We start from the raw sequence: 24,049 nt of genomic DNA on the forward strand, positions 1-24,049 counted from the left end.
TGTTGCTGTAAGTGAATGTTTTACTGTCACAACAAACAAAACAGGAAGTCAAATTCAGGATCTTGCTTAGGGAATGAAAAGCTGGTTTGAAAGTTGCAGTTTCAGCGAAAAAATGCCAGCTGGTTCTTGAGCCATTCTTCCGTCAGGTCGTCGGCATTCCTGGTTTCAAAGATCTTCCAGAGTAAAAGAGATGCTGTTAGTTAAACAAAAAAAATCCAAATAATGGAAAGAACAACAGTATTTTAAACTTTTACTTAGCATAACATGAAGGCCTGGCTAATTTCTGCCAGTGAATGTTTTTTCAGTGTCAGCCATTTTACTCATCAATCAGAAATACCTTTGTGAGTTCTGCGATTTGGACCAGTCGATTCTTGCTGCCTGCATACATCATCTGCTGCTCTGGCTTACACCCTGTCATAAAATGACAAATTAACATACAGTGCTGAGAGACAGAAAAAAATGAATTTGCTACCTTACAGATTTTATTCATTTTTTTTGTTTGTTTTTTTTTTTTGTAACATTTATGTTTCACATCATCAAGCAAATTTGAATATCTGATGGTGCATTTTGTGTTTTCCTATCAATTAACTTTCTTGCCCTTTATTCAATAGCTTCCATGTTTTCAAAAAATCTGATCATAACAATAGTTTTAATAATAGTCACAATCCAGTAATGCAAGTAATATTTCCAGAGGAATTTGTAAACCTGGGGTGTCCAAACATTTTGGTCACATGGGCCAAAATTGCTGAGTCAAAAGTATTCACAGACCACGAAAAACAAGAAAAACAAAAAACAAAAGAAAAACAAAGATCAGGCAAATAAAATTGTCCTTTGTGTAATAAAGGAATATTATTATTTCTGTTGTATTTGTTGTTGTTGTATTTAACATTTTCCATTTCAAGAAAATGATTACAAATACTAAACATCAAGTACTTGCGCTGGATGGGTCAAATTTGTATGATTATTGAATGACAGTTGGGAGAGGGTGCGCACAAATTCAATCAAATGGCCACAAATGGACCCGAGGCCACACTTTGGACACTCCTGACAAAAACGTTACGATTCAAGAAGCTGTAATTACTTACCCATTGGGCTTGAGAAAATGAAACAGAGGGGATAAGACACTCTCCCATCTGCATGGGTGTATTTGTAGCTGTAGACAATGTATGTGAGCTGTTGTCAAGGAGAATCGCCTATCTTTTTAAAACTGTACAAACCTTTCAGTTTGACTGGTAAAAACTTTGAGAATAATCCGGTCCCAAACCACAAAGTGAACCTTTGTGATGGAGTGAGCGTCTACTCTCGTGACCTGCGCAGGTTTTGCAAAAGACTGGGGAAAATGTACATTAATTTCTATCTCTTTTTGATGATCATTGCTGTTTCTCTCTATGTCAGCGTCAGCAAAACTCCCAGCTCTCTACAAAAAGAGTAAATACTGTTGACACTCTTAGGATATCTGGGTTGGCGCTCGGGAAGCTCATTTCTCAGGTCGTCCAGTGAGATATCCTGGAAGACAGTGAAGGATGTAAGTTACTTCAAAGCAGAAGAAATAAATGCAAATGTAGAAGAAGGAGTATCAGTTTTCATTTGTAAGTTATTAAAAAGTCCATGTTGGAAAATAGAAATAACACCAATCAAACCCTTCTATACTAATCCTTAGCAGATTTTAACATGTTTTTTTGACTGGAATTTTGATGATTTATTTTTGATGTTGATCTCTAATTCTTTGAAGGCCTCTGTTGCATCACCTTAATTCAGGACAGGAAATTTGCTCGATTGCTCCAAAACAATAAAACTTCCATTCACGAGATGGCTAAACTGTGAATAAACCAGCTAACTTACCTCATACTCCTCCTCGAGGATAACAAGCTGTTTCGCCATATCTATTTTAACTGAAATAAAAGAAAAACTTCTTTATTACTGTTGAAGAGCTAAAGTATCAATTGCAATACATTTTGAAAAAAAGAAATTGAATATTTTTCACCAGAATACAGTTCTTGCAGTACTTACTGAGTATGGCTGCATTGTTGGTTTCTTTTCGAAATCTGAACTTTTTCAGTTTTTCTCTCAGACTTTCTTCCACCTCACACACGACCAGAGAGCTTGACTGCAAACAGGTTGCAAGAATATATCTGTCAAATAAAGTACTCTATCTATGACCTAATCAAAAAGAAGCCAAAATAGCGCCTTACATAGATGACTTAAACTTTCATAGCAAATTTGATCATTCTGACATGCTAAGAGCAGGAAGTGTCATTCTGCACGAGCGAGAATCTAGTTTCCTGTTTGAAGATGAGAGGCGAATGGTCGACTTTTGCACTACTACTAAAGTTAAATCGATGTATCTACATTTTTCAATTCTTATGGGTAAAATTTCATAAAGTCCAGTGAAACTAAGCTGCATATCTAAACTCTAAAAGCCACTGCATTGACTCCACCTACCATCTTGAAAGGATCCTGTCCTGTGTGACACTGCCTTGCTGAAACTGCTTGCAACGAACAGCTTCTGTCAGATTGTCAGCAGATCCTCCTTCTGTGGACGAGGGGAGGGCAGATACGGAACTCGAGTCTGCAGCAGGACTCTTTCCTGTTTTTACTGACATAACGTCAGACATATTTTTGCACAAGCACAGCTGCAAAAATGTTGTTCTTTATTGCTGAACACAGAAAGAAACCAGATTATTTTCAGGATTTCCAGGGCTTTTCTCTTGCATGTCATTGCCACCTACTTACTTTCACTTCCAAATTTCACACAGATGTATGTGGCTGCGGAAATGTGGAAATGTATGTGTTCCGAACGAATCAGTCAACCTGATGTATGTAAACTGAAAACAGGAAGGGGTCGAGTACTAATCTCTGAGGTGCTCCAAGTCAACCCAGCGTGTAAGTTTTGTGAGCAATGACAAGATCTGTATTTGAGATTTGGGTGAAATAGATATCAACCCATAATTTTAAATAATACAAGAGAAACGCTGTGGTTGAAATTATAAGGAATGAGGGCAGAGTTAAAATGTAGTGCAACTGGTGCTGCATTTCATTTATAGTCGGAGCTTTCGAGTTGGAAAAATCAATTGGAACAAAGTCGGACATCCCACGCGGAAAGTCAGAGAACTTTTTGAATGCCAGCTTCGAGATCCAAAATGGCAGCTCCTCACATCAACAATAATATGTTGTGGTGAAAACATATTTATTTTACAAAACAGGCATGTAAGTTTTAGGAGTATTACTACCAGGGGGGTGAAAGTAGTTTTAAATTCTTAGGGGTTCTATGACAAAAGAGTATATTTATTTATTTATTTATTTATTTATTTATTTATTTATTTATTTATTTCTCAAAGGGATGAGTCCCATCCAACTATCGGCCAATAACCTGTCTCTCTACAACATGGAAGCTCATGTCAGGCATCATAGCGGCTAAGATAAGCGGGCACATGGATAAATATATGAGCACGGCACAGAAGGGCATAGGCATAAATAGGCAGAGGGGCCAAACATCAACTCCTTGTAGACCACACAGTCGCCCGAGACTGCAAAACCCAACACCAACCTGTGCACGGCATGGATTGGATTGATTACAAGAAAGCCTATGACTCAATGCCACATACTTGGATCATTGAATGCTTAGAGATGTACAACATCAATAGGACTCTAAGAACCTTCATTGCAAACTCAATGGGGCTGTGGAAAACCACCCTTGAAGCCAACTGCAAACCACCTGCACAAGTGTCCATCAAATGTGGGATATACCAAGGAGATGCTCTGTCCCCACTGCTGTTCTGCATAGGCCTGATCCCCTTCAGCCAAATCATCAACAAGACTGGCTACGGATATCAACTCAAGAATGGGGCCACAATCAGTCACCTCCTCTACATGGATGACATCAAGCTGTACGCCAAGAGCGAGCGAGACATCGACTCACTGATCCACACCACCAGGATCTACAGCACTGACATTGGGATGTCATTCGGATTAGAGAAGTGTGGTCGGATGGTCACAAAGAGAGGGAATGTCATCCACACAGAAGGGTTCTCACTCCTATTAGGAACAATAGCAGACATAGAGCACAGCTACAAGTACCTGGGAATACCACAAGCAAATGGCAACCTTGATGAGGTCACAAGGAAAGGAGCCACAGCCAAACACCTCCAACGAATAAGGCAAGTCCTGAGAAGCCAGCTCAATGGCAAGAACAAGATCAGTGCGATAAACAGCTATGCCTTACCAGTAATCAGATACCCTGCAGGAGTAATTAGCTGGCAAATGGAAGAGATAAAGACCACAGATGTTAAGACTCGGAAGCTATTAACCATGCATGGAGGGTTCCACCCCAAATCCAGCACCCTGAGACTGTACACTAGCCATAAGGAAGGAGGCAGAGTGAGTGTGAGAGCCACTGATGAAACATTCAAGATCCATAGATACATCAAGGACAATATGGATGTAGCAATACCAAGTGATTACAACATCAGGAAAAAGGAGCACGAGAAACTGGAGAAATACCAGGGCCTCAGAGAGGAACTGGAAAAGGCCTGGAAGGTGAAGACCACAGTGGTGCCTGTGGTCATCGGGGCCCTCGGGGCAGTCACCCCCAAACTGGAGCAGTGGCTAAAACAGATCCCAGGAACAACATCAGACATCTCAGTCCAGAAATGTGCAGTTCTAGGCACAGCCAAGATACTGGAGAAACCCTCAAGCTCCCAGGCCTCTGGTAGAGGACCCGAGCTCAGAGGATGAAAGAGAGAGAGAGAGGAGAGACACCCCCCGTGGAGAGTGAATGGAGATATAAAAATAAAATTCCCTTCTCACCCTCCGCGGGTGGTCTGTTTCATCCTCTGAGCTCAGGTCCTCTACCAGAGGCCTGGGAGCTTGAGGGTTCTGCGCAGTATCTTGGCTGTGCCTAGAACTGCACATTTCTGGACTGAGATGTCTGATGTTGTTCCTGGGATCTGTTTGAGCCACTGCTCCAGTTTGGGGGTGACTGCCCCAAGGGCCCCGATGACCACAGGCACCACTGTGGTCTTCACCTTCCAGGTCTTTTCCAGTTCCTCCCTGAGGCCCTGGTACTTCTCCAATTTCTCATGCTCCTTTTTCCTGATGTTGTAGTCACTTGGTATTGCTACATCCACCACAATGGCTTTCCTCTGTTCTTTATCTACCACCACAATGTCCGGTTGGTTCACCATTACCATCTTGTCTGTCTGGATCTGGAAGTCCCACAGGATCTTAGCTCGGTCATTCTCCACCACTTTTGGGGGTGTTCCCCACTTTGATCTCGGGGCTTCCAGTCCATATTCTGCACAGATGTTCCTGTACACTATGCCCGCCACTTGGTTATGTCGTTCCATGTACGCTTTCCCTGCCAGCATCTTGCACCCTGCTATTATGTGCTGGACTGTCTCAGGGGCCTCCTTGCACAACCTACACCTTGGGTCTTCTCTGGTGTGGTAGATCTGAGCCTCTATTGCTCTGGTGTTTAGGGCCTGTTCCTGGGCGGCCAGGATGAGAGCCTCTGTGCTGTCCTTGAGTCCAGCTTTCTCCAGCCATTGGTAGGTTTTCCTGACATCAGCCATTTCAGTTATTTGTCGGTGGTACATCCCATGTAGGGGCTTGTCCTCCCATGATGGTACTTCCAGCACCTTGTCTTCTGTTCCCCATTGCCTGAGACATTCGCTGAGCACATCGTCCGTTGAGGCTTTGTCCTTGATGTATTTATGGATCTTGGATGTTTCATCCTGGACAGTGGCTCTCACACTCACTAGTCCTCTGCCTCCTTCCTTACGGATCATGTACAGTCTCAGGGTGCTGGATTTGGGGTGGAACCCTCCATGCATGGTAAGTAGCTTCCTAGTCTTAACATCCGTGGCCTTCTTCTCTTCCATTGGCCAGCTAATTATTCCGGCAGGGTATCTGATTACTGGTAAGGCATAGCTGTTTATTGCACGGATCTTGTTCTTGCCATTGAGCTGGCTTCTCAGGACTTGCCTTATTCGTTGGAGGTATTTGGCTGTGGCTCCTTTCCTTGTGACCTCATCGAGGTTGCCATTTGCTTGTGGTATTCCCAGGTACTTGTAGCTGGGCTCTATGTCTGCTATTGTTCCTTCTGGGAGTGAGACCCCTTCTGTATGGACGACCTTCCCTCTCTTTGTAACCATCCGACCACACTTCTCTAGTCCGAATGACATCCCAATGTCAGTGCTGTAGATCCTGGTGGTGTGGATCAGTGAGTCGATGTCTCGCTCGCTCTTGGCGTACAGCTTGATGTCATCCATGTAGAGGAGGTGACTGATCGTGGCCCCATTCTTGAGTCGGTATCCGTAGCCAGTCTTGTTGATGATTTGGCTGAGAGGGTTCAGGCCTATGCAGAACAGCAGTGGGGACAGAGCATCTCCTTGGTATATGCCACATTTGATGGACACTTGTGCAAGTGGTTTGCAGTTGGCTTCAATGGTGGTTTTCCACAGCCCCATCGAGTTTGCAATGAAGGCTCTTAGAGTCCTATTTATGTTGTACATCTCTAAGCATTCAATGATCCAAGTGTGTGGCATTGAGTCATAGGCTTTCTTGTAATCAATCCAAGCGGTACACAGGTTGGTGTGTCGGGTTTTGCAGTCTCGGGCGACTGTGTGGTCTACAAGGAGTTGGTGTTTGGCTCCTCTGCTATTTATGCCTATGCCCTTCTGTGCCTTGCTCATGTATTTATCCATGTGCCCGCTTATCTTAGCCGCTATGATGCCTGACATGAGCTTCCATGTTGTAGAGAGACAGGTTATTAGCCGATAGTTGGATGGGACTGAACCCTTCGAGGGTTCCTTCTGTATCAGGATTGTGCGCCCTTCAGTTAACCATTCAGGGTGAGTCCCATTTTGTAGCAGCTGGTTCAGTTGAGCTGCCAGTCGCTCATGGAGGGCAGTGAGTTTCTTAAGCCAGTAGGCATGGATCATGTCTTGGTGCTGTCCAGTTTTTCATACCCGAGACTCTGTCTTGGACATCTGCCACAGTGATGGTTACCGGGGCTTGTTCCAGGAGGTTGCTGTGGTCCTCTCGTAGAGAGGTTAGCCACTGTGCATTGCTGTTGTGGGACGCCTCCCTTTCCCATATGCCTTTCCAGTATTGTTCAGTCTCCAGCCTGGGTGGGTCTGCTCTGTTGTTATGTGTTATATATATATATATATATATATATATATAAAATTGCTTCTTTGCTTTGGAGTTTCTGTGCTGATGAAATTTTTGCGAAGCGGTAAAAGCTGTGTAGCTCTTGCATTACTACAATATGGAGCTGTATTTCCCTCAGCCCACTGGCTGCAATGTTGACACCTTGAGGTGCCGTGAGACCTAAATTCTGAACATAGTCTTCCACATCGAGTTGATGGGGTAACAGGTCCAGAAGGGAACCACAGACAAGACTAGACACATAGACCATCTTCATCAGTTCATTTTAAATCCTGCATCGTATTCAAAAACAGTCTAATTATTATTAATAATAATGTCATCAAAAGCTGCTAACGCTTCTCATCTGATGGAGACATAAGAGAGAAGCTACTATTCTTTTAAAAAACAGATATAAACATATGTTTACCAGTTGGTTTAATAGTTAAAATACAAGAAAAGTGTAAAACCAACAGACTCATAACCAGTTTACAGGAAAGCATAGAAATGGACTCATTTATCTCCTTCCCGACTATCAGCAATGTGGGCTGCTGACACTGTGCTGCTGTTGTTGTCAAGCTGGAAGACGTTACGTTCTGTCTATTGTTTACGTTTCCGCACCATACAGAACAAATGTGTTCGAGTGGGTCGTTTACAACCCATCAAATATGGAGCGGCAGCATCATTTCTTTGGGATCATCCTTTATTCTATTTCTATGCTAACGTGTAAAATTATTAAACCAAAATTATTTCTTTGTAGCTCTTCCCCAAGCAGGGAACATTTCTTGTCAGCAGCAGCAAATGTTTGTAATATACATTTACTTTTACTTTTAAGATATTTTTAAGTCATGTATAATTCAAAATTTTAAACCTGATAGAATGATGAAAAATCCTACTTAAATTAATGGTTTTAATATACCATTGTCAATCTAAACTTAATATTTAACCATTACAGTCCCTGTTTTAATCCCTAATCTCCTGAAAAATACCCTTCTTAAGTCCGTCATGGCGCCTCAAATGATTAACTGACGCAGATGCCAAGGGTTAATAGTTTGAGTCATGCAGAACTAATTTGACCGTTTCCATAGCAACGATCAGAAGCAAGACATTCCCCCAGAACTACAGTGACTCATTGTAGCTATGACCTCATCTATGACATAGATCAAAGAACATCTGAGGTTTATGAATGCTTGTTCTCAAAACAGGAGGTTATATGCAAGGATCTCTTTGAGCTTTAACATCGTGTTTGAAAAACATTATTACAATGCAACAAATCAGCGTCACTACCTTGCTTTTCCCCCTGTCATTTGGAGCAGGTTATTTGATAACAATGGGAGTGAGAAAGATTTTCAACAAGCTACTTCCTGGAGTTACGTTCGATATCAGTAGTTACAAGGATGAGAATGAGTACGATGAATTTGGTGCGTACCTCTTTAAACCTTCCCCAGCTGTGAAGCAAACTTCACAGCAAAACCCAGAGCAAGCTGCCCCGACTGGGGCAGTTTGCTCATCAGGCCACAGCAAACAGAAAGATCATTCAGGTTGGTCTGAAGGAGAGAATGCTGATGAAGGGAACGATTTCTGCAATCATCCTGTGCATAGATTGAGAAGGGTTGGAACAATAAGGAGGAAGAAGAGTATGGATTGCGCTGATGATAGCAGCATTAGTCACCCATCAAAAGAGATCTGACCTAGGGGACGATTTCTCTAATCTTAAAGAACAAACTTCCCCGGCTGGGGAAGTTTACGGTGAAAAGGAGACCATTGAGTCAAAGAGCTCAACCTCTGCGCTGATGATGGCAGCATTAGAAGACTGGACCCATCAAGAGAGATCTGACCTAGGGGATGATTTCTCTAATCTTAAAGAACAAACTTCCCTGGCTGGGGAAGTTTTCTGTGAAAAGATGACAGCTGAGTCTGAATACTCAACTTCTCCTTTGATGAAAACAGTATTAGAAGACTGGACCCCTGAAGAGACCATTGTCCAGGTAATGATTTTTCCAATCTTCCCTTGGTTGGATGGATGGATATGTTAATGAACAGTGAAAAACTTGCGGAAAGTGTAAGGGAGTTGTAATTACAACTGTCCATCCATTTCATCTATCCATTTTCTTCCTCTTGGGTCGGGTCACAAAGGTAGAAGAAGGGAGGTCAAGACTTCCCTCTCCCCAGCCACTTGTTCCATGTCCTCTGGCCAGTCGAGAGACATAGTCCCTCCAGCGTGTCCTGGGTCTTCCATGGGCTTTCCTCCTGGTTGGGCGTGCCCTGAACACCTCACCAGGTTGGCGTTCAGGAGGTATTCTGACCAGATGCCCGAGCCACTTCTTGACGTGAAGCAGCAGCGGCTTTACTCTGAGTCCCTCCCAGATGACCGAGTTTCTTAGCCTATTTTTAAGAGAGAGCCCAGACACCCTACGGAGAAAACCCATTTCAGTTTTTGGGACGTGAAATGTCTCCTCTCTGGTGGGGAACGAGCCGGTGTGTGAGGTTGAGAGGTTTCAGCTAGAAATAGTTGTTCTTACCTCGACGCATGGCTCTGGTTCTGGAACCAGTTTCCTTGAGAGGGCCTGGACATACTTCCACTCTGGAGTTGCCCATGGTGAGAGGCGCCAGGCAGGAGTGGGCATACTTGTTGATTCCCATCTTATATAATAATTTAATTATTTAATAATAACAAATATTAGTATTAATATAATAAGGCCCCGGGGAAAACCCAGGTCACGCTGGAGGGACTATGTCTCTCGGCTGGCCTGGGAACGCCTTGGGGTTCCCCCAGAGGAGCTGGAAGAAGTGGCTGGGGAGAGGGAAGTCTGGACCTTCCTTATTAAGCTGCTGCCCCCGCGACCCGACCCCGGATAAGCGGAAGAAAATGGATGGATGTATGGATGGATGAATGGATTATTATTAAAATAATGATAATAAAATAATTATTTATAAGAATATAAATAATAATATTTATCCATCCATCCATCCATCCATCCATCCATTTTCTTCTGCTTATCCGGGGTCGGGTCGCGGGGGCAGCAGCTTCAGAAGGGAGGCCCAGACTTCCCTCTCCCCAGCCACTTCTTCCAGCTCCTCCGGAGGAATCCCAAGGTGTTCCCAGGCCAGCCGAGAGACATAGTCCCTCCAGCATGACCTGGGTCTTCCCCGAGGCCTTCTCCCGGTGGGACGTGCCCGGAACACCTCACCAGGGAGGCGTCCAGGAGGCATCCTGACCAGATGCCAGAGCCACCTCAACTGGCTCCTCTCAACTTGGAGGAGCAACGGCTCTACTCTGAGTCCCTCCCGGATGACCGAGCTTCTCACCCTATCTCTAAGGGAGAGCCCAGCCACCCTGCGGAGGAAACCCATTTCGGCCGCTTGTATCCGTGATCTCGTTCTTTTGGTCATGACCCAAAGCTCATGACCATAGATGAGGGTGGGAACATAGATCGACTGGTAAATCGAGAGCTTCGCTTTTTGACTCAGCTCTCTCTACACCACGACGGACCGGTACAGCGCCCGCTTCACAGCAGACGCTGCCCCAATCCGCCTGTCGACCTCCCGCTCCCTTCTTTCCTCATTTGTGAACAAGATCCCCAGATACTTAAACTCCTCCACTTGAGGCAGGACAACCCCCTGACCCGGAGAAGGCTCTCTACCCTTTTCCGGCTCAAGACCATGGCCTCGGATTTGGAGGCACTCAGCCTCATCCCGGCCGCTTCACACTCGGCTGCGAACCGCTCCAGTGAGAGCTGCAGATCACGTTCCGATGAAGCCAACAGGACCACATCATCCGCAAAAAGCAGAGATGCGATCCTAAGGCCACCAAAACGGATCCCCTCAACACCTCGGCTGTGCCTAGAAATTCTGTCCATAAAAGTAATGAACAGAATCGGTCCAACTCCGAGATATATTTATATTTATATTTATATTTATATAATTATATTATTTATATTCTCGGAGTCCAACTCCGAGAATATAAATAATATAATATTTATATTATCATTTATATTATATAAGTCCATCCATCCATTTTCTTACACCCTTGTCCCTCAGTGGGGTCGGGAGGGTTGCTGGTGCATATCTCCAGCTAACGTTCAGGGCGAGAGGCGGGGTCACCCTGGACAGGTCGCCGATCTATGTTTTCGCATCCACCTGAATAATGAGTAGTTGCGCCACTGTCCAGAGGAATCACCTCAAACCAGATGTTGGACTGGATTTTTCTGGTCTCAGCATCCTGGCGGCGTTCAGCTTGTCACCTACCGCCGAGATCGAAGTATTGCTCTAGTAAAGCACGAACAGCTCAGAAACAATATGACATGGGAAAAAAGCTATTAATGAATTGATTAAGTCGTGTTTTAGATTGTTCTTGAAAAACTAATCAGTCACAGCTGATTAGTGGCTGCAGCCTGCAGATACACCCACTGATTTTTTACATCAGACAGCCGCTCCCCTCTCTTGCAGGTACTGCGTACCCCCAATAAATCTTTTAGGGGTACGCAGCACCTGACCGTACCCGCCTACTTTCACCCCTGATTACTACCCTGCATTTTTACTTGAGTAACATTATCATGAAGTATCACTACTAATTGAGTAAAATTTCTGGATACTCTCCACCGCAGGTAACTTTAATATATGAAGTAAAAATGCGTTTTAACTTATTTAAAAAAAAGACAAAAAAAAACAAAACACTAGACACAGACACACTTTATGTTAAAATTGAGACTTTTTTTTTACACACAAGCTTTGCTATTCTATTGTATTTGAAACTGGAACTAGTTTGTCATTTTCTACATATATCACACTCTATTACTTTAATAATTTTTACATTAAAAATATTACTGAACATTTTGTCCTCTGCTTGAATTTATTGAATTTCGCAATTATGTTATTCATTCATATTAATTTTGTGATTTTATAACCTAATATGTTTGTCTGTGTGGTTAAATTTTTAAATATTAAATGTACCCTCTGATTAGTTTCTCAACCTTTTTGCGAAATGCTTTTTTTGACTGTCATTTGAGTAATTTCTTGGATGGCTACCTTTTACTTTGAGTAAAAAACGTTGAAGAAGTGTTACTCTTACTCGAGTGTGGTTTTTGGGTTCTCTACTACTCTACCCACCTCTACTTAAAAAAAGTACATGGGCAGACCACATACTTGTGTTCCATTTACACTCAAATTTACAAAAAAAAAAAAAAAAAAAAAATAATAATCTCCTACGGGAATGAGTGTGACCACCATAAGCCTACGGTGGCTATATGACTTCTGTAAGTTTTTTTTTTTTTTTTTGATAACCCACAAACCCGTCAATGGAAGCTTTGAAAGGTCTGGAACAGGGGCGGAAAACCATCATACGTACGTGAAAACGTATGACACTGTGCCCACGTCTTACGTCAACTCAAAATCGAAGAGGATTTCTCCAGGCGTACACTCCTTATTTTCTGTATCCCAACTAGCATTTTTGTACATACGCTTATTCAAAAATGTTGTATTTAAGACAACAGTTTCTCGCCACCGCCAATGATAATTCTTAAGGGTTATTATGCGTGGGGATGAAAACAAGCGTTTCTGCCAACTAAGCTAACGTAACTGCAGCCGTTAGCAGAACTATTCCTACTCTTCTGTCGAGCTAGCTGTGGATTAGCACTTTAGCCTAGCTCGCTAACCAGGCACATCTGAGAAAGGTAAACAAATTTTCAAATTCCATGTATTGTAAATAACAGCTTATGGATATTTGTGTTGTTATTTAGCCATTGCCTTATCTCAAGAGAAATTACCTTTAGTTGGACCGCTTTCGTCGCAAATTCTTTAAGTACCAACGGAGAAAAGGTGTAGCAGCAGCGTCAACGCAAAACAATACAAATCCCGAATCCCTCACCAGAGACTAGGCCGACTAGGCTAACTCCAGTTTACCGCTATTAAATATGCTCAACTGTTTGAGGACAGGTTTTGTTTTAATTGTCACTGTTAAAATCACGATTCACACGCCCACTACTTCCAAGTTACAATCGACATATGATACAGAGCTTAGTTTTTCTTTTATAATGCTAAGAGAGCTACCATTTGCCGTGATGGGAGTTAGCTCTTTTGACATCTATTTAAATCTCACATTCCCTTTGCTGTTTAGATGTGATCTGGTCAAGAGAACAACTTTCTCTTGATCAGACCATTTGTATTATAATTATATCATAGAAAGACAAACTTTGTTTCTCGTTTTATGACAGTATAGTTTGGGGTAATACTTTTTTCTTTCGCTGTTAACTAATACTGAGTATACAACTCGCCCAAGGAATAGTTGATTTATTGGTTTCCTTTTTACATACGTTTCTTCTTGTTGTTGGAACATGTGTTTATTCAGACATACTTGGGAAGCAACTTTTTGATTACTGAACTCTTGAATGCTTTTATTTATGTTCGATACTCCGCAACGGGCTTTGTTTGCATATTATTTCAGAATTGTCTCCTCAAATTTTCTCTCAGTGAACTTTTTGAACTTCTGTGCTCATAATTTATGCATTTCCATAGGTGGAAGAACCTGCTATTCCTAGAAATTGCATTGGTACCACATAAATGTTTTAGCATTACGTCCCAACCACAAACGTCAATGTGTTTTATGTGTTGAGCAACACAAAGCAGCACATAACTGTGAACATGAATGCTTTTACAAAAAGCAATCTGAAAAAAAAAAAAAAACATGGATTAGTATAGAACTTAGCAAAAAAATTAAATAAATATTCAACCCACTTTGGAACCACTAAGAAATAATCGTCAACTAATTTTTTTGCCTTTCTTAGATAGCTGAAGTTAAGTCAGATTGGATTGATAAATAGCTTTTGTATTTATTTTTTTTAATCTCCGCATCAGATTCTCAATAGGATTTCAGGCTGTGCTTTTACTAGGCCATTCTAACACATAAATATGCTTTGATATAGACCATTCTATAACATTTCTGGTAGTTTGTTTAGGATTACAAACCTCCACCCAGTCCTGTATTTGACCCCAAATATTTTTCCCATCCACTCTGACCATCTTTCCTGTCAAGCACAAGCATCCTCCACAGCATAATGCTGCCACCACCACCCTTAGTGGTGGATATGGTGTATTCACGGTATTGTGAAGTTTTAGCTTTCCGCCACATGTTAAACAGTGCTCCAAAAGATGCTCCAGGTTTATGATATATCAACCTAATAATGTTTTAAACTGTTCCACTTGTTAGTTTTAGTGATTTTGCTAATATTTAACAAACTTGTTATCCTAAGATACTGTATTGATACTAAGATAAGGTAAACTCCATTTATTAACTTGGTGACTTTTACTATATAGACAGTTGGTTGCACTGGGTTTTATGTTGGGTGATTTGGAGGGCTACCGGTTATTTTAATAATCAATTATTCTATCTATTCATGTGATTAATCGATTAATGGCTAAAAAATATAGATGCATTCTGCAGCTTTTTCATTTAACCACTTACACCTTTTTGTACAGTAGTAAAAATACATTAATAGATGCAAATAGTTTAATTTTAACATTTTATTGCATCAAATAAAATGGCATATCATTTTTTTGGTGTATGCTTGATCATTTGCAGCAAAGGACGAATCTGCAGCTTTAAAAATACTTTGACTTCAACATGTGAAAGGCCTCCCTTTCTGCAGTACAGTGTAGATTCAATCTGTTGACTATTTTTGAATTAACCAGTTATTAATTGGATCGCAAAAATTGGAAATTGTGAAATTGGAGAATTATTTAACACAATTTGAACTGGATAAAGCTAAAACTATGCCACTTAAGGTAGAGCATAATTTTTTTAAAATCGTAAATGCAAAATAAATATTTTTTTGCAGTTTTGCTTAATTCCTGCTCTGGGTGTGTTGTTCCTTCAGCAATTATCCTTTTTCTTTTGAGTTTGTATACTCCAGTTAACGATTACTTGATAATTAAATTAGTTGACGATTATTTAAGTAATCGATTCATCACGATTAATCGTGATGAATCCCTAGTGATTTGAATATAGGGCTTAATACAAATGTCCATCACCTTTTTTAGATTTTTTTGTTTTTTAAATTGCAAAAGTTTTAAAAATGATGCATAGTTTTCCTTCCAGCTAGCAGCTATGTGGTACTTTGTGTCGGCCTATCATAAAATCCCAGGTTTGTGGTGGTGTATGTGAAAATGATCTCAAACACAAAAATAAATACCAGTGATTTAACATTGGTATTTATTTTTGAAATAGTTTTAAAAATGGTATTCTTACAAACAATTTTTGTGAATTGTTTCAACTTTATTTTGTTGATCTAAATAGGGCACAGATGACGTGAAGTAACACAGCTCCTCCGTCGTGAGCCATTACCTGCTACGGCTGACGCACAGTGACCATTGAGACATCTTAAAAAAAAAAAAGAAAAAAAGAAAAATCCCAGACAGCATTCGTGTCTGCAGCTCCTCCAGCACCTGAGCCATGTGAGGGGGCCCCCTCGGTCCAACCTGAGGGGAACCCTGGACTGTTGAAACGACGACCCTCCGACCCCCGCTGTGCGGGGAAGGACTCATCCCGTCTCAAACTTAACGACCCCCCTCAGATCCCCGCCCACACATTCCCACTCTCCCCACGCCATGATGTTCCGGGATCAGGTAGGTATCCTCACAGATTGGTTCAAAGGCTGGAATGAGTGCGAACAGACGGTGGCGCTCTTGTCGCTCCTGAAGAGGGTGTCCCGCACGCAGGCTCGCTTTCTCCACATCTGCCTGGAACACTGGCTGGCAGACTGCACTGAGATCCACATCCTTGAAGCTGAGGCCAACAGTGCAGGTAACCCAGAATTACCGTTTGACTTACCGTTTTACAATTAATCAACTTACAAATAATTATCAATTACTGGTTTATTAGGTTAAAATTAGTTCCAATCGGATATTTAAGGTGTTCAGTTTGATCTTCTCTAAGAGTTGTAGTTTGGCCGCCATCCAGCAGAGGGCGGCACAACTTATTTTTAAACAGAGCCAGCTGATCCAGGAGAAAAGATGGCAGTGCTGCTTTTGAACAGGAAAGAGAGTGTCCAAACAGAGTCCGGTGTAAGATGTAATATTTACTTTATGCGGTTCTGTTTTGAATACTTAGCTTTATAAGCACCTGAAAAGTTCCTTAAGTTTGCCCTTCATTGAGCGCGCCAACCTGCATGACGGAGCTTCTGAACCAAAAAATACTGATTTGCTACGAAGGTTGGGATGACGTGACGGAAAAGCGAAGAGCATAACAGAAAAATAAGCACGGTTGATTTTGAGAGCTGTCGTTGTCGGTTAAAGCGCTTTATGGAGCGAAGTTTTCACATACATGAATGCTCTCTGTTCATGGGGAATTAAATGTGTAATATATTTAATTGTTTTTCATCTTTTATTTTTCTGGTAAACAATGCCTTGAGGGGTTCTATTAAAAACAAATAATATCTATTTGTTATTTTTAATAGATATTATAATGTTTCCGTTTATTCAGTCTGTTTAATACAACTGACCCAAAATATTGTGAAAATGTAATTCTGTTGGGTGCAGCCATGATGCAAAGATAAAGCGCACGACGCCTACAGGAGCCTCAGTCCTCCACGCGCCGACACTGGTTGAGTCCCAGCTGTTGACGCGTGTCTTCCCTCTCTCATTACCTGCTTCCCTGTCTGACCACACTCAAACACAGGCCACCAGAGCAAGAAATAACCTTTAAAACATTTTTCATCCCTTTACGTTATGAAAAGACTGTCGTCCCTCTTAATACAAGAGAAAACTCGGGTTTTTAATAATCAATTAATTGTTAGTTGATTGATAAGATCAATCGACTGCAGATTAACTCAGTAATCAGTAAGTGACATCCCTATGTTTTGCTATCTATACGCAACTGGTATAATAATGAAACTGATTTACTAAGTAGGAAAATATTCATTAACTTAACATTAGCTTTTTTTTCTTGTATTAATCAGCAACCGTCAGTCAGTGGCATCAGGAACCGAAAGAAAAGGTGGTGTCCCTGCTGCTGTCCCACTTGCCTCTGCTTCAACCACGTAATTGCGAGGCCAAATGTGAATACATGAAGCTGCTGCAGAAAGTGTTGACTCACACCATTGAGAGTAGCCTTTTCGTGGAGGAAAGCCGGCAGCTGCTCTCCTATGCACTCATCCACCCCGCCACCACCCTGGATGATCGCACCTCGCTCGCCTCGTGGCTAAACCACCTGGAGGAGCACCTTTCCAGTGGCTACGCATCCAGGGCACCACCCAGCCCTTACCACCCGCGCCAGGGCTCGGACGAATGGCCCGGCTCGGCCGAGGCCCTTGACCCCGGCAACGCGTGGCCGGACAAGTCCCCATCGTCCAGCACATCTCCCGCGGGCCAGAACGGACACATGCCGTTCCAAGGCGGGCTGTCCTCACCGATCAGTGGCAACGGCAATAACACAGGTATGTGTGATAAGCTTTTGATTTGAGAGTCAAATGTGCTCTAACAGTGTTGGCCGCCAGGGGGCGTTATGGGGGGCTTCAGAAAGTTTGGAGACATGAGAAGAAATATGCAGGAATAAAAAAAATCTGAAACGCTTAATTTTTAAAATCTTTTATCATAATTTTTGTTTTCTGTTTTTCAAACATTTAATATTTTCTGGCAAAGAAAAAGACCCAAAGAACTGCCGCAAGAAAAAAATTTTTTTTGGTCTGGTCAAATAAAATTTTGTGATTTTATATAAAAAATTACTTGCTTTCTTAGAATCACAAGAAAAGATTGTGTTGAAAAATGTTATTTTCTGGTAACAGTCATAATATATTATCTGATAATATAATATATCATTATAGATATATTTTAGATGGCCACAGAACTCATGTCCATCTAAAATCAAAGGAATGATGCAGCATTTATGCTAAATGAATATCATAATTTCTTGGAACAGTTGATCAAAAACTTTCTAAAAGTCGATGTTTCTTTGCATATTTTGTAGCATGTGGGTTTCCAAAGTGGGTCATTGGCCAGCGGTTAATGCTCTGTGGGGGGCCATGGCATGGAAAAGAAACCCGGTGCTAGAATACCGCGTTTGTAATGGAGATGGCTACGAGTGTTAAAAATATGTTGTTTTTTTTATCGTTTTTCCAGGTCTAGTCGGACACATGCAGCCAAGCCCTCTGAAGAAGCCCATGCAGGTCATCCCTTCCAATCCCCAGGCCTGTGGCTCAGAGTGGGGCAGTCAGGATGACGCGGGAGGGCGACAGAACTTCATCTCCACAGACCACGCACCGCTTTCACCTCAGAGCAGCATAGCGTCTTCAGGCAGCGAGCAGACAGAAGAGCAGGGCTCCGCGCGCAACACTTTCCTGGAGGACGGCAGCGGCATGAAAGGTCAGGATTAGCTCTTGTTTGGCTCTGGTCACATTGATCATGTTGTACACTATAGTGTAACCTTACTGTTAACTGCTTTCAAGATTTTGTGTACTTTGTTGTGTTGATTCGTTTTGTCTTTGTTGCTATTTCGACATTGTGAACAAAAATTTGATTTGTGATTCTTTCTGCAACCCATGGCTCTTCAACCCCAACCTCTTTGATCTGATTTGAGAATTATGTTATAATGTTATTCCCTCACCAAAAACATTCCTGGAGTGTTGCCTTGTTTCTTTTATGCATGTTCAAGAAATCCTTTAGACTGTTCCTTCAGACTAGCCAGCAGCAACTAGCAAACACCTGGTGGAACTGTGCATCTAATGTTATTATATACAAACTAGTTCTCAGTGCAATGCTGGTAAAAACGTTGTTAAAGGGTTAATATAGGAGCCATGTCTTGATGACTTCCTGCAGGTGGAGTTTCAGAAAGACCAGGAGTTTTAAAAAGACAATTTAATGGGTTAAATTATGAAGCCAATTTAAATTATACTTCATATACATGGTATTTTTCTAACAACTTGATTGTGCTATAAAATGTCACTATGTGCTGCCACTTGAAAAAGCTATAAGCTATTTTGACTATTGTGCATCATGTGCATACATTTTTCACCAATAAATTTACAGTAATTCAAAAATGGACTGGGTTGTAAAGGAAAATATTATCAAATATGTAAATCTTCCTATAAATACTGTACTTGGCTCAAGACACTTCATTTTGATTGGCAGGTAAAATGGTGAAACATCTAAATGCATAAAAAAAAGGAAAACTTACTATTTTTGTTGCATGAACCTTCTTGAGTTCAGTAGCCATCATATTAAAGTGTAGGGCCTTCCTTTGATACATAAACTACTAGAGTTTTCTAAATAATTTATTTTCTATTGGAACCGAAATTACTACACAGCTACCACTGTATCAGTAAAGGAAAGCTGCAGAATGTTTTATGTGGCACAGCTCTTAAAACGGAGAAAAAAAACTCGTAACTTTCAAAATTGTACTACGGTTGTAATAACAGCCCAAACCGCAGCAAACTAAAAAAAAATAAAGTCCGCTTTTGGTCTGGACCAAACTAGCGGACCAAGGGACTTTCCTGGTGTGAATGCACCCTTCACCAACCGTTAAAAGGTTGATATTTTTTTAATCATCTGACTGACCGTGCTAATTTTTTTTGACCGTTGTGCGTCCTCTTTGCAGATGTTCCTGCATGGTTGAAGAGCCTTCGCCTTCATAAATATGCATCCCTGTTCTCACAGATGACCTACGAGGAGATGATGATTCTCACGGAGCAACATCTAGAATCTCAGGTGTTTCCATTTGTTCTGTCCTCTTCGCTGCTCGCCGACTGTGGTTTCTGTACAGTCTTCAAACCTGGTGATGCGTAAGCTCTCAATGAGGCGTGAAATTAAACAATGAACCCTGCAGTTGCGTATATTGAGCCAGTCACACATTGTAGGAAATGGTCGGATATTTTCCCCCTCCCCTCGCCTTCCTTGAAACAGACAGTGATTAGGTTTGTTATTTAGTGACTGTATAAATTGCTCAGTGTGCCTTGAAAGACACGACTTCTCACACCAGTCTGCTGTTTGTCTTCTGTCTTGTTCAGAACGTCACGAAAGGAGCGCGACACAAGATTGCGTTGAGTATCCAGAAGCTGCGAGAGAGACAGAGTATACTCAAGTCTTTAGAGAAGGTGAGTATTTCAGCTTCCTCTGAAGCTACAACAAAGACATCAAACATCTAAATTCAGAGTGTACACTTCCGCATTTTTTGATATTGATGCCCTCGTGTCCTGTCAGGATATTTTGGAAGGGGGAAACCTGCGCAATGCCCTCCAGGAGCTTCAGCAGATCATCATCACACCCATTAAGGCCTACAGTCCGCCCAGCACAGCACAACCCGTCTCGGACACCTCCACTTCCTCAACAGACGGCACAAAAACAGGAGCGGACAAAGAAGCGACGTCCGATGACTTGCAGTCCCACAACCCACCCCCCTGCGACGGAGACTCGTCGGTCACGCCCATCTCAGATGGGGACATAGCGGGACAGTTCACTCGTGTCATGGGAAAAGGTAACATTAACCTCTCAGCTTCTGATTGTGGCTGATTGGAGTTAAATTGGGTTCATAAAGAAAGGTGACAGTTAGATTTGTCTTTTAGAAGGTGATTGTTTTAACTTGAGTAGGATGTCAAACCAATGAGAAATTTAATAGTTGCACTGCTGGAGCAAAAAAAAAAAACCCCCAACAAAACCAAGAAAAATCTTTGAAATCTCAAAGCAGTTACTTAACTGACATCAAGTTTTTCAATGCAGACCATGTGAACCAAAGATAATTTATTTTTCATAGGTCAAGTTGTATTATGTGAAATGATTTATGCTCCCAAAACAAAACTTTTCAACATTGTGTTACAATGACAGTCTTCAGCGCATTTTTATGGCATTTTATGTGATATAGCAACACAAAGTTGGATATGGGGTAAAAAAAATATACACAATTTTTTGTAAAAAAAAAAAGAAAGAAAAAAAGAAACTAAAATATTTATGTTGGCATTGAGCTCCACCTCCAGAGCCAAATCTTTGCATCACAACATTTCACTGAAAATCAAGTCATTTAGAGTGTGTATCTACCAGATTTGCACCTCTAGAAACTAAAGATGGGTCCAATAGGTCGGATTTGGATCCAATCATACAGATTTGATTTGAATAACTTATGAACAGCATTATTTAAATCTTAAGTCAGACTTTCAATTGGTCTGGACTTTGAGTGGGCCAGTCTAACTTGTGTATATGCTTAACTTCAAACCTTTCTCCACTGGAGCTTTTGGTGTACGAAAATATTTAGCAAATGTTAATAATGCTGTAGTTCACATATAATTTTGACCCTCTCGAATTGGACTTTTAATATTTGATACAATAGTATTAGTGTAATGGGAGGGCAATACAAGTCCACACCAAACTACTATTAATGTGTAAAAACTTGTTTTAGGCCGTTAAGCATTTTTCTTCTACTAAACAGATACGTTCTGCTTTGTCGGTCTTTTACATGAAATCCCACTTGATGAAATGCGCAATATTCTTACACTTTGCTAATAGAATCTTTATTGTCAGTTGTAAATCCAAAAGTTATTACCTTTTCTCTATCTGCCTCACCTCCTTAACATGTGTGGTAACATGAAATATTGTTTGGCCATTTCAGTGTGCACCCAGCTGCTGGTTTCAAGGCCAGATGAAGAAAACATCAGCTGTTACCTTCAACTTATTGAGAAGTGTCTAGCACATGAGGTGAGAAGTAGCTTCTATTTTTTTGTTCTTGGTCAGTATGTCTCATGCAAGAAGTATCAGTTATCAGAAACTAAATTTTTAGAGGCTTTTTTTTTTTGGGTGTTAGGCTTTCTCAGAAACTCACAAGAAAAGGCTGGTCACCTGGAAGCAGCAGGTCCTCAAGCTGCTGCGGCTGTTCCCTCGGAAAGCTATGCCGGACATGTCGGCGTACCGACAGAAAGGGTGAGGTTTCCTGCTTTCTTTTACCTTTGATCTTTCTCCTAACCACTGTTTTTGTCAGAATAACTTAATGTAACCTCACTGAATTCATCCTCCCCTTTCCTCCATATAACTCCCTTTTTCTACCTGTGCTGTTTCAGCTGGAACTATGGGTCAAACTCCCTACCCACAGCAGGCTCTGTGAGTGGAGGTGTAAGCCGACGGGGCCAGAGGCAGTTCCCGATGACCCCTCGTGGACTCCCAGCTGGGCGCATGTGTCTTCCTGGCGGGATTGGCGGAGCATCTCCACGCCACACACTCGCCAATCCTGCGTTGGCAGGACAGGGTAGACAAGTCAGTATTACCTCCAGGGAATAAAAAATGGCTCCTGCCTAGCATAGAGCGATCTTAAGCTAAAAGTGAGGTGTCCACTCATCTGTAAAAAGTCTTAAATTTATGTATATCAAATGAAAGTCTTAAAATGCCTTAAAAATGTACGTTTTCCTTAAATGTTACTTTCAATGTTGTCTTCAACTTTTCGAAGTTAATAAGTCTTAAATACGCTGGTGACAGGTCTTAAATTTTGTTATGGAACTTTTCTGTCAGGCAAAAGTTTGAGTTGCATGCCAACATCATGGTTGCGTTCTGTGACGAGGGGCAGTCGCTAACTAGCTGCTAATATACTTTTGCTAGCTAACTAGCTTTTTTATGCATCTATCCTGGGTAAGAGCAAATATAGAACAAGTTGGCTGGACAGTGTTTGTTTTTACCACTGGATCACTTCTTTTGCCAACAAATATGAGCCAGCAGGGTCTTCTAACCTATAGTAAGCCTTTTTTTCTGTCTTAAATTTCATTTGAGCTGGCAGTGGAAAGATCTTAAATTTGACTTGTTGAAACCTGTTAATAACCTAAAAAGTATTTCAGTATACTAAACATTTTTGCATTTTGTCAAGTGATATCCATAGATTTGGTATTTTATTTGATTGAGTAATAGTACTATATAATTGTAAGGTGGAAGGGAAGAGAGAATGTTGTTTGAAATAAATTTTCCAAGAAGTTAAATTTGCTTTTAGCAGAGCAGAAAATCTTTTTACATTTACCATTTCCTCAACTACACTCAAGGTCTTATGTTAAAAATACAACATTTTTGTATTTTGATTAGCATAACATGAATACATTTCCTTCCAGTTATCATTTATGTGCTTCACTATGGTGGTGAATGAAATAGTGTCTCAATAAAATACATTAAAGATGTTTTATTGTGGGAAAAAATAGGGAAAATTAAAAAGTTGTCTGAAATCCTGGTAGGTGCTGCTGTATGAAAGGTCAAAGCACTCATAAATGCGAAAATGTTGATAACTGGGATAAAATTTAAGTGGATGACATTAGATGCAGCTTGTAATTAGAACCTAATGCATGTTTTTAAAAACTTGATCACAAACATTGGTTTTCCTTTGTTGTCCCTTTTTTGAATCATATTTTTTTATTATTATTGCATATGTCTGAATGATTAGCAAACCGTTTCCAAAAGTCTGTATCAGATTGATATGACACGGTGTTGTCTTCCTCCACAGAACCTGTGGTTTGCCAACCCTGGGGGCAGCAACAGCATGCCAAGTCAGAGTCGCAGCTCTGTGCAGCGGACCCACTCGCTTCCTGTCCACACATCTCCACAAACCATGCTCATGTTCCAGCAGCAAGGTGGCGCACATCAGCATATGTTCATTATGCTCATACACTTACCCACATTAATCCTCTTTCTATATTGCAAGAAAAACATTTTTAAAATTTAGCAAGAAAAAAAAGCAACAAAAAAACAAATGATTGAGTAAATAGGATCTTAATGTCAATTCTTTCCGTTTTCTTAAGAATGCCAAGTTCCAGGCTCTGACCTGGAGATCAACCCCACGCTGGAGTCACTGTGCCTCAGTATGACGGAGCATGCCTTAGGGGGTAAGTGTCCCCACCACACATTAACTATCCGTGCTACTACCTATGAAACCTTGCATGTTTGTTCATTCAAAGAACACCAA

The 24,049-nt window shown here is 41.3% G+C and overlaps 2 protein-coding genes across 2 annotated transcripts in view; one reads left to right on the forward strand and one right to left on the reverse strand.

Annotated features, from left to right (window-relative positions):
• Positions 1-12,995, reverse strand: gmfg (glia maturation factor, gamma). Its single transcript, XM_081615056.1, has 8 exons — positions 12,912-12,995; positions 2,443-2,533; positions 2,011-2,107; positions 1,843-1,892; positions 1,454-1,506; positions 1,086-1,165; positions 338-411; positions 1-173 (listed from the first exon to the last, which is right to left on the reverse strand). Exons 2-8 carry the CDS (start codon positions 2,443-2,445, stop codon positions 102-104), a joined length of 429 nt encoding a protein of 142 aa, XP_081471182.1. The 5' UTR covers positions 2,446-2,533; positions 12,912-12,995; the 3' UTR covers positions 1-101.
• Positions 12,496-24,049, forward strand: part of samd4b (sterile alpha motif domain containing 4B) — a 16,105-nt gene continuing 4,551 nt past the window's right edge. The window contains exons 1-12 of the mRNA XM_008424955.3: positions 12,496-12,818; positions 15,437-15,943; positions 17,097-17,573; positions 18,256-18,498; positions 19,730-19,839; positions 20,139-20,225; positions 20,332-20,605; positions 21,731-21,816; positions 21,923-22,038; positions 22,176-22,368; positions 23,591-23,717; positions 23,886-23,969. Coding sequence (XP_008423177.1) covers positions 15,748-15,943; positions 17,097-17,573; positions 18,256-18,498; positions 19,730-19,839; positions 20,139-20,225; positions 20,332-20,605; positions 21,731-21,816; positions 21,923-22,038; positions 22,176-22,368; positions 23,591-23,717; positions 23,886-23,969 — 1,993 coding nt within the window. The 5' untranslated portion in view covers positions 12,496-12,818; positions 15,437-15,747. The remainder of the gene's footprint in view (positions 12,819-15,436; positions 15,944-17,096; positions 17,574-18,255; positions 18,499-19,729; positions 19,840-20,138; positions 20,226-20,331; positions 20,606-21,730; positions 21,817-21,922; positions 22,039-22,175; positions 22,369-23,590; positions 23,718-23,885; positions 23,970-24,049) is intronic.

Source organism: Poecilia reticulata, chromosome 13 (genome assembly GCF_904066995.2).
Source record: "Poecilia reticulata chromosome 13, P_reticulata-male-v2, whole genome shotgun sequence".
Taxonomy (NCBI): Eukaryota; Metazoa; Chordata; class Actinopteri; order Cyprinodontiformes; family Poeciliidae; genus Poecilia; species Poecilia reticulata.

Excerpts from the sequence above, each read along its gene's own strand:
- gmfg (XM_081615056.1), bottom strand. Across the intron at positions 1,166-1,453 it reads CCCGAGCGCCAACCCAGATA|CATTGTCTACAGCTACAAAT; the intron begins TCCTAAGAGTGT and ends ACAGCTCACATA. Across the intron at positions 412-1,085 it reads CATTTTCTCAAGCCCAATGG|GGTGTAAGCCAGAGCAGCAG; the intron begins GTAAGTAATTAC and ends ATTTTATGACAG.